General features: G+C 30.9%; 3 protein-coding genes across 7 annotated transcripts in view; 2 read left to right on the forward strand and 1 right to left on the reverse strand.

The window, feature by feature from the left end:
• LOC107647947 (monothiol glutaredoxin-S6) lies at positions 528 to 1796 on the forward strand. The gene is made up of 2 exons (XM_021103850.1): positions 528 to 998; positions 1209 to 1796. The coding sequence occupies exon 2, from the start codon at positions 1209 to 1211 to the stop codon at positions 1515 to 1517; it is 309 nt and encodes a 102-aa protein (XP_020959509.1). The 5' UTR covers positions 528 to 998; the 3' UTR covers positions 1518 to 1796.
• LOC107647948 (monothiol glutaredoxin-S1-like) lies at positions 5355 to 6321 on the forward strand. The gene has a single exon (XM_016351993.2). The coding sequence runs from the start codon at positions 5617 to 5619 to the stop codon at positions 5932 to 5934; it is 318 nt and encodes a 105-aa protein (XP_016207479.1). The 5' UTR covers positions 5355 to 5616; the 3' UTR covers positions 5935 to 6321.
• LOC107645602 overlaps positions 7881 to 10784 on the reverse strand; it is a 3725-nt gene continuing 821 nt past the window's right edge. The window contains exons 1-4 of one of the 5 annotated variants that reach the window (XM_021103852.1): positions 10299 to 10661; positions 10158 to 10248; positions 8903 to 9009; positions 7881 to 8302 (exon numbers count right to left, since the gene is read on the reverse strand). In XM_021103852.1, coding sequence (XP_020959511.1) covers positions 8110 to 8302; positions 8903 to 8943 — 234 coding nt within the window. In that variant the 5' untranslated portion in view covers positions 8944 to 9009; positions 10158 to 10248; positions 10299 to 10661 and the 3' untranslated portion in view covers positions 7881 to 8109. The other 4 variants (XM_016349664.2, XM_016349663.2, XM_016349665.2 and 1 more) reach the window with 4 other exon arrangements.

Below are 10784 nucleotides of genomic sequence, written 5' to 3' on the forward strand. Positions count from 1 at the left end.
TTTTTTGTTTCTCATAGTATTTTTCAATTTGACAGATTAAGAACTAATCGTGTCGAAGTTTCATTTAAAAGTTTGTTGTTAGCCAATAAATTGTTACATGCACAGAATAAGATTCGAACCTCCAACCTTAGCAGTTTGTCATTATTATACCTACAAACATTAATTATTTGTATTACATCTGCTAGGGAACCAATAGAGTATTTGTACAATGTGTACAATGAGCTATTTATTTGGCCCAATATGAGTTAAAAAATGAACATTCAGGATAAAATACTACTAATTTCTCAAACACAATACACCCATATTATCCAGAATAACCATCCGTGTACCAGGGATAATAAACATCTGATATCCTACTGAATCGAACATCCCTATACCCCCATTATACACATTGTATAAATACTCTATTGGCTCCCTATACTTCCTATATAATAATAACCATGAAAACGTTTTCATATGCTATATATATAGACTATAGTTACTGGTTATAATAATCTATAAACATTCCTGCACGGCCATTAATATAAGTAGGACTACGTATGTTTGATTTTGTCCTTGGATGAGTACCATGGTACCAAATATATCTTCAATTTTTCTACTACGGATCGGAAGGGGTGAGAATCTTACAAAGAAAATATATAAAATAAATAAAGTTGCTCATGAGTAGTGTTTTATTTAGGACCACTTTCTTTATTATTTTCTCTCAACCTTAGTAGTAGATGCTCCAAAAATGAAGAGATAACACAAATAGTCACATAGCAATAATAGTAGCATATATAGTGTATACTTCTGTGTTGTTATGACGATGATGACAAGATGTGGCGCAAAATAGAAGCTAAGGCAAGCATTTATTTCCATTTTGTGAAAAAAAGAAAAAAGATATGCTCTCCATATTTCTGATGAATCTTATTCTTTGAAGAATTAGATCGATCTTAACAGCTAGCTATAAGGCAAGTTGTTATGTATGATATTGATGCAATGCAAGTGCAGTACAAAAGGTACATTATTTATCGAGAATACTCTTCAAATCTTCTCTTCTATCTTATTATTCCCTTTATTTTCCATCATTTTATTTTTTTTTCAATCATGGGTCGGCAATGCAATAACAACCCCACTCCTCACACACCACCTTATAAATAACCCTTCATCAATTCTCACTTTACATCATCATTCGTATAAACACATACATATAATAATAATCATTGAAGATGGAGGTTGTGGCGAGCATGGTGGCTGAGAAGCCAGTGGTGATATTCAGCAAGAGCACGTGTTGCTTGAGTCACTCCATGAAATCACTGATAAGAAGCTTTGGTGCAAATGCAACTGTTTATGAGCTTGATGAGATCTCAAATGGAGAGCAGATTGAGAATGAGTTGATCCGAATGGGGTGCCAGCCAAGTGTGCCAGCTGTGTTCATAGGCCAACAATTCATTGGTGGTTCTAAGAGAATCATGAGCCTCCATGTCAGGAATGAGTTAGTTCCATTGCTCAAAGATGCTAAGGCTATTTGGATTTGATCATGAACGTAACCAAAATTAAATCACTACTACCATAGTCTATAAGGATATATAGTTACATATGCATATGTATTTCTATGTTACGTACTCTTGCTATGTATATGGAGTTAATTAATTAGTGAGCAACATTAGCTATATGATTAATATTATATATAGTACTATGAATGCATGTGTGATATATAATATCACTTATTATGAGTAGTTACCATGCACTACTTATATTATATATGGATACTTTAATTTCATCATAATGAAAATTTGGCGCGTTATTGCTATGCATGATGTATTGTTTTACTTTATGTATGTTCATCTCTTTCAATTTTAATTTAATAAAGTTACAAATAAATTCTTGAAAATTTATATTTTCAATATNNAAAAGACTTTATTAATATTTTTTTTAACAATTAATTTATTTGAAATATAAATTTTTAAAATTTATTTATCATTTTACTCTTCATTAATTTAAAACTAATTATTAGCTTTACAATATATCGTACATACGGAAACTATAACGCTTTCTTAAATTGCAATAGTATTTTAAAGGTGATATAATGTACAAATATACATTAAATGTTGTTGATATGAAAATGTTAGACGCATATTTTATATGTTTGATTAAATTATTATTTAATAATTTTTAATTATTATTATCCTTACATAAAAATATATTAATGTGACTAATCACTTTAGAGATGTAAATTTATGCACGATTTAATATATATAAAATACAATTTTGTTGATATACAAACATCTCGCTGATATTTCACGCTATAACTACCATTTTGTTGACTCTGCCAATCTCTAAGTACTTAAAAGTTTAAAATGGAATTGAAAGTTTTGTATATATATAATATGCTGCACCTTTAACATTTATTTTGGTTGCCCATAATATCTTTTATTGTATAAGTTAAAGACTAATTCGTCACAAATCGAAATTTTATTTAATAATTTATTATTAGCCAATAAATTACTGCACGAGCAAAATGAAATTCGAACTTCGATATACTTGGCCATACTTAGTCTTGTTTTAAGATATCTCTTTAACATTTATATTCATATTTAACATTCACATTTTTAACTGAAAGTTTTAAATTGAAAACTCGTCCTAACCTAATACGTGTCGTTTACATATTTCATCAAGTTTACATAACTTTGTGTATGTATGACAGGTAATGACACATTGACACACTAATGGAAGAAACTAATTAGCCAATGGCAAAATGTGACTGAGAAGCTTAATCATATATTCTCACATTCTTTCTTTTTTTCTTTTTTACTATGCTAATAATTATAAGTTTGCGTGAAGTGATTATCTATCATTCCAAATTTTTCTACCTTAATTATTCTTTTCCTTGTGATTATTAGTGAAAGCATATATCGTTTTCGTTTCCGTATCAAACACCAATACTTAATTAATTAATAATTAACTAAAAAAAAAAAACAAAAAAAACAAAGATAAATCGATCTCATGATTTGATGGTTGTGCACTTTTTCAGCATAGACAGCAGATAATGAAGCATTGTGAAGATCAAAGGAACCGTACAAAAGAGTTGGCCCTTTGATTTATGTTTGAGCCGTTTATTGAGATTGATGGAACAAAGTTGGTTGACACAATTGAAAACTTGGAGCCAAGGGTTGTTTTTACAAGCTGATGGCACGTGGAAAATTCTCTTACTAGAACATTGCGAATAATCTGTGTATATATATATATATATACAAAAATGAACATGCACATTTTTAATGTTATCTGTTATTGGAAAAAATGCCTGGCATAAAAGTAAGATCCCTATTGGATCCAAATCTAAATCAGGATGATATTGAACTATTTACATATCTTGTTTTTTCTCTGTAATAACCAATTAAAATGGGTGCAAAGGAATCACTCCCCTCTCTTCTCTAGTCTCTACCCCTCACATACATCTTTGTGGAAGTAATAATGACACCATTTGAAGACATTGTGTGCATGATTTCGTAGTTCACTGCTATTCTCACCAAAGCATTAGTTGCACTCACAAGAAATAGCTTATATATTATTCTATAAGGATGTGGATTTGATTTTGTGACAACTCAATTCTTGCTTTACTTAGAATAACTTGTAAAATAAATAATTTGGATTAATCGAGTGCTCGGTTTAAATAAATATCGTAAATCATTTATATATACAATAATTATTGAATAATAATAAATTCTTAAATAAAGTTCAAATTCATAATAGACTAGTTTTTATCCTGCCGAGTCAAAAAAATATATATCATTAAAAAAATAACTTGTAAAATAAAAGTTTTGATTAATTAGACTCAACTATTGATTAGAGGGAGAAAAAATGGCTTGACAAGTCTCTCATATCATCCGTCAACAAAAACTACTCAAGAAAAAGGTTAAAACCTATGTTATAAGAACTTAAGATAATTTTCTTAATAAAAAAGTAATTCATGAAGAAGTAGTAACGTGCTACCGAATACTGCTTTTTTTACTATTGACTATAATAGTATTTGATTAGATTAATACGAATATAATAACCTCTTTAATTAGTGCCTAAATGCTTTACCAAAAATACTAGCCATACAATCATATACATTGAACTGGAAACACCATGAGACCATGCAAAGTTACATAATTAATATATTTAAATGAAAACCATATGCTCTAAGAAGAAAGCACATAAAAACTCAACATCTTTCTAGCATCTTTCTCTATTCAACGTGCAACTAAAAAAAAAAGATTATGCTATGTATACACCAAAATTAGCTACTAAAGTCAGCCACCACTATAAAATACATGTTTAAATACAAATACACATTGAAAATAAATTAAACCACACATATATTTATACACAAATATATTGGTGGCTAATTTTAGTGACTGATTTTGGTGTACAAATAGCATTTTTTAAAAAAAAAAAAAAAAAGCAAACTCGATGTTCTAAAGCTACAATGGAGATTAATGAATTGACTGTTTGATCTTAGAAAGTTTGATAGGAAACTATTTTTTATTAATAATATTTTCAAACAAAATCGTGGCTTTAATTTTAATCTATATTTTATATATTTTTGTGCTAACAAGTATTTTCATACCTGCACCAAAGCAATGAATTATACAATTGCATAAGGTTTTGGATTCAAAATGTATTGACAAACATTAAATATAGTTAATCCATACTAACTTTTTAGGTTGTTAGTGTACATTATACATAAAGAAAAAGTCTAAAAGCTAGCAAAATTGTTAAATTTTGGTCCTTCCATAAAAAAAAATAAAATAAAATAAAAAATAAAAACTTTTCTTATTTTTATTTTTAGTTCTTCACCTTTCAACTTATCTTTGGGTATTTGGTACTTGAACTTTGTGGGAATATTGTTAAGGCATGGAAAAAGTTGCTACTTGCTGGCAATAGATAAACTCAACTCCGTTCACTTCATTTTGATCAGATTCCCCTTCAACAAAAACAACAGTAGGTATAGTTAGTTTCTATCATGTCAAAACACTGCTATAGTTAATTAAATCATAATGTAATTATGCTAAACTTTGAATATTACTGATTAATTGATTAGGCACAAGAAAAAAGAAAGATTAAGATGATTGATAATTAAGTAGACACCTGGAATAATTTTCACAATGTTCTTTGAAATATTCTAAGCTAAAATTGCAACATGAATGTGAGTCTATGTGCTATGCTAACATAGCCAAGAACATGGGTTGGATACATTGACTTTAAGTCTCTAACCATGAGTTACACTTATCATTCACTCTACAAAAGGATACATGAGTTAAAAATCAAGCAATCAGAAAGGGCAATTTGGGAATCCATTGATGACAGAACTTTTTATTTATATACCAAAAACGTTTATTCTTTTCCAGATGTTTATTCTTCTCTGTATGTGAGTGAAAGAAACCTTCCAATCTCATCTAATAGAATAAACCAAGTGCAATGATGGTATAAATAGACCACCTATTGATCTCAAAGTTACACATACTAAACCAAACCAAACCAAAAACCCAAACACATAAATCGCATATCTTTCTCTCTAGTTAGTAGTTACTTCATAATATTATATCAAACTATATATCAGATTATATTATAAGCTCTATAGCGTTATTAGTAATGGATGTGTTGACAATGTTGACTGCTGAGAAGCCAGTGGTGATCTTCAGCAAGAGCACTTGTTGCATGAGCCACACAGTGAAGGCTCTGATAAAAAGCTTTGGTGCAAACCCTGCAATGATTGAGCTTGACAAGTTGCCAAATGGTCAGCAAGTAGAGAGAGCACTGGTCCAGCTCGGCAGCCGGCCAGGCGTGCCGGCGGTGTTCATTGGACAGCAATTCATAGGTGGTGCTGATGAACTCATAAGTCTCAATGTTCAAAACAAGCTTGCTCAATTGCTACTAAGGGCTAAAGCTATATTCATCTGGGGTAGGTAGCTGTAGCTATAGCTATAGCTATCCAACTGCAAAGTAAATTCCACCCTTTCACTTCAACTCACATGAGAAAATAAGAGGTTCTAGTATTGTTCTTGGGAACCTTGATGAGTATAGACCTTCTTCTAGCAATGCTTCTTGTGTTCTTCTCTTGTTGAATCTTGTTATCCTAATACTAATTTTGTATAATGCAAGTAGTTAAGCTTTTACATCATCATAGTCATAGATGGCTCTATCATGTTATAGTCCCTTTTTGGAGAGTAATAATCTGATTTTGAAGAGTTAAGTCCAAATTCAGTGTGCAATCTCTGCAATGTGAAAAAATGAACAATATGCTAATAACATTATAACAATCCCCAAGTATAGACAATCACAGATTTCAATTGAAAATATTGTACCACCAGAGCAGTTATAATATAGCACATTTATTATAGTATATCCTATTTAGGACACGTTTAGTTTTGAAGTTGATAAATAAAGAATCTCCTATGTGTATATATTTCACAGAAGATTAATTATGCAGGGTGCCAAAACTTATTAAGTATTGTATTCGTATGTATATAGATTTCACAGAGACATATTCTATACTTTATTATAGGTGGGATATCCTAAGATAAATTAGAGAGAAGTAGAGGGAGTGAGAGGCAAAAACAGAAAGTATAGAGATAAATTCTGAAGCAGAAGCATTTATTTGTTGAGGAATCCTGAGTCCCCACTGTGATGCCAAGAACTGACCTCGCACTAGGTTTTGTGTTTTTATATTGGTTTCCCAAACGCATATGCCATAGACCTTTTCAATTTTTGTTTTACCAAGGGTATATGCCAACAATAATTCAACTTCAGAAAACTCTAAATGTTCTTATGCTGGAGAGAAACACACCCTTCATTCATACAATGAGTTTATTTTCACCTGGGAAATTTTTGTGAGAATACTCTTAATGAAATCGAAGATAGCTATAGCCAAATGATAAAAGATTGCGCATTATATTAGCTTGATTTATCAAGAGAAAGCTATATTAAACATTTTGAAAGCATGCATAAATGGAAAATATAAGAGATTCATCAACAGGTTATAGAATTCAATGCATGACAAACTATATAAAACATTAATTTTTGGGTCCAAAAGGTCTTTCTCTTTCCTTGTTTTGTTTAAAAAATATAATTCCATTAGCTTTTTTTTTTTTTTATGATTTTTTTTGTATCCGATGGATGAAAGACTAACTATCACTAAATTAAGCTCCATTGAAGATTTGTTGATGACAATGAATTATTATATAAGTAGACAAGTAAATTAATCACTTGATGAACCTAACTCCAAATTAAAATAGCATGATTTCTTTCTTTACCTTTCAGCAGACAACAGGTTACAGAATTCAATGCATGACAATTAAACTACAGAAAACCATAATTTTTGGGTTCAAAAGTTTTTTTTTTTTCTTTTCTTATTTAAAAAATATTATTTCATTAGCTTTTTTTCATTTTTGATCTCCCATGCCATTCTCTGGCCACTGGCCAATAGACTGTTGCATACACAATGTAAGATTCGAACCCCCCAATATTTGTTTAAGTATACGAGTAAACTAATCACTCGACCAATCTAACTCCTTCAAAATAACATGGTTTCTTTCTTTTATCTTTCAGCACACAAAGGCACCCAAAACTTTATGCATGTTTGATCAATGGATAGAGAAAATCCAATATAAAAACTACATAACACAAAATAATGGAACTACTTCGGTTTTCTACCTACATCAACAGATTTTTTCGCAAAAGTTATGCCTCTTAGGCGCTCTAAGTGGTGTATTAAATCGTCTCTCATTGGTGCCATCACTACCTAAACGACTAAGCAGAACTTTATTCCTTGTCATTCTTTAGTCAAATAAGGCAAATGCAACCTAATTTTAACATCATATACCTTCATGAATAAACTAATAGATGAACTTAAATAACAAGAAAAACGACTAACCTCACTCCTCATTCACTAAAGATCTTCATTATAGTGAAATAGTCAACATGATTCAATAACTAATGCTATGTGTACCAAAGTTCACATGTTTAATACAACATCATAAATAAGTACAGAAAGGAATTTGCAAAACTCAAAAAACGTTTAGAGGATCTAAAATAAAACTATCCTCACATGTAAGAGCCAAAATATGCCTGCACTTTGAAGTTGTTTCACTTCTGAATATAGTCTTTCAAAAGTTGATTTTTCTGATGCAAATTTGCATTGGTTCGCCAATTGGCCACAGCCTTAGAGACAGTATCATTAGCCTTACGAATCTCCTCAGCAGAAAACTTATGCTCTATGATTCCCAAGGGTCCAGGCTGCAATACTTTAATCACAGTTTCCATCTCTTGTTCAAGCTGTCTGTAACACATTCAAACAAGTCTGCATAAGAAATAATAATAAATTACCCCCACTTACCAAAAAGATCAGGCTCCTCTAATATGCACCCTTAAATCAGTTAGTGGGTTCAGAATACCATTAAAAGACAGTTATACTTTAGGGACAAATTCAACATAGAAGATCCTCTTTTTCCCCTTAGCAAATTACAAAACAGCTCTATATTCTACTAAAAAAATGCATTTTTTCCCCAAAAAAATTTTGAAATATAAAATTTAATCAATAACCTTTTTAATAAAAAAGAGTCAAGTAGGATTACATTGCTATACAATCTCACAATTTGTGAAATATGAATGGTTAAAGTTAAACATTTAAAATTCTACGAAACAACATCAATTTCCAATTCTGTTAACTTTTCAACCGGAGGAGTTTTCCTACATTACAAAGTATCGCAATCAAACAGAACAATTTTTATTTTTATTTGTTGCAAAAACAACGCTAATGTAATTATGAAATATAAAGGCAATGTTCCCAAATCGATAATAAACATTAAAATAACCCTTATTTCATAATTGAGAGGGTGGGGCAACTACGAACTGTGATTAGGATGAAAAAGAGGTTCACCTTATTAGCCCGGAAAATGGCAGCGAACTTCGAAACCCCATGATCCCTCACTGACACTGCAACAATCGAACGCAACGGTGATCTTTCGCTGAAATACGTCGTCGTCTCTGAAAACCGGACCGGTCATCAAACCACTTTAGTAACTGGTTTACTGGTTTATTGGTCTAACCGGTCCAACCGATGGTTCAACCGAAAAACCGTTCTAGAATAAAATAATAAATAAATTATAAAGGACCAAAGATGAGGGTACTCCAAGAACTCCTATTAGATGCAACAGCATTCAACATTATCACATATTCTCACACACACATACAAAGCCTTAACCCAGAGAACAACCACAGCAAGTGACTTGGAAAGAAAATGTAAACACCAAAACAATCACAAGCATACAGAACATGTGAATATTATTATAGCAAACATAATAATAAAATAGCTCTTCTAATGCATCTTCGAAAATATCCCAAATCAAGAAAACTACATAATCTGATCCACTTGATTCAGAAAGTTACATATATTAGAAAAATTAAGAATCAACTAAAAGAAAAAGAAAAGGAAGGCCTGGTTGATTCGATTCAATTGCCTGAGATGAAGAATCAAACAGGGCTGAGAAGCTGAGAGTTTAAATGTTAAACCTCAATATTCAAGTAACATGACTCCATTATTGTTATTATTACACCCTTCTAATGTCACAAATTCAATATATATTATAGTCCATTGACACTTGTGTATTCACAAACTTGGCCTCATCATCCTGATTCATACCTTAAAGTAGAAGAAAAAGTCCCAATAAGCTTTCATTACAATTTTATCCAGAGAGTTGGGGATTTGGTTCGGAGTTCATGCCAATGATAATGACGAGAGGGATGAATCAGTAACATAGGCAGTGCAAATTTTAACAAAGTTCACCACAATGATTAACAACAACAAAAAGCACTGAAAGAACACTCAGTAATATAGGCAGTGCAAATTTTAACAAAGCTCATCACAATGATTAACAACAACAAAAAGCACAGAAAGAACAGTGAATCAGTAACATAGGCAGTGCAAATTTAAAATTTAAAAGTTATCAATTTAAAATTTATCAGCAAATACAATCGGTGAGCAAAGCCAATCAATCAAACACTGACTGAGCATTCTGTTCTGATTCTGTGATTGGGAAGCAACAAATTCAGCAACAAATGCAAGTTACAGCAACAAATTTAACAAATCCTAGTAAAGTCCCGAGTTACAGAAAAAAGGCAAATTTATTGATTACCAATTCAGCAACATGCAGAAATACAGGGTGAAGGGGAATCTGGAAAAGAGAGAACACTAAACCAAAACATTAACCAATAATCACACTAAACCTGCAACCAGCAATTACAAAACAGAAACAAACATTAGTACATTATAAAACATTCCAAAACAGTGATGACACTAAACCTGCATAGTAAATAATCTCAAAGACAATGATCACCAATATCCAGCAAATAAACAATAAATACACAACAACAATTTAGCAAATAAACAAGAACAAGACCTAAATAGAAAATCCAACAAATTAAGTCGCAGCAACCAAACAATTTGACAAATTAAAACAACAGCAGTCCAACAATTTAGCAAATCAACTTAACAAATTCAAGAACAGAGAATCACAAAAAAAATAAAAAAATAAAAGTAACAGAAGAACACAAGAACCATTAGCAAATTAACAAGTTCACAATAACAGCTAAAAAATTTACCAGAAGAACACTAATGCAAGTGGAATCATCATGCTAACCAACCAAAATATTAAAGATCGAAAATCTTTGAATCATTCAACTAACGTACACTTTAATCTTATTAACCTAGTATCATTAATCCTTTAAAATCGACATGTTTATCGTAGAAACGTCTTTTGTAC

This window comes from Arachis ipaensis, chromosome B06 (genome assembly GCF_000816755.2).
Source record: "Arachis ipaensis cultivar K30076 chromosome B06, Araip1.1, whole genome shotgun sequence".
In the NCBI taxonomy this organism is placed as follows: Eukaryota; Viridiplantae; Streptophyta; class Magnoliopsida; order Fabales; family Fabaceae; genus Arachis; species Arachis ipaensis.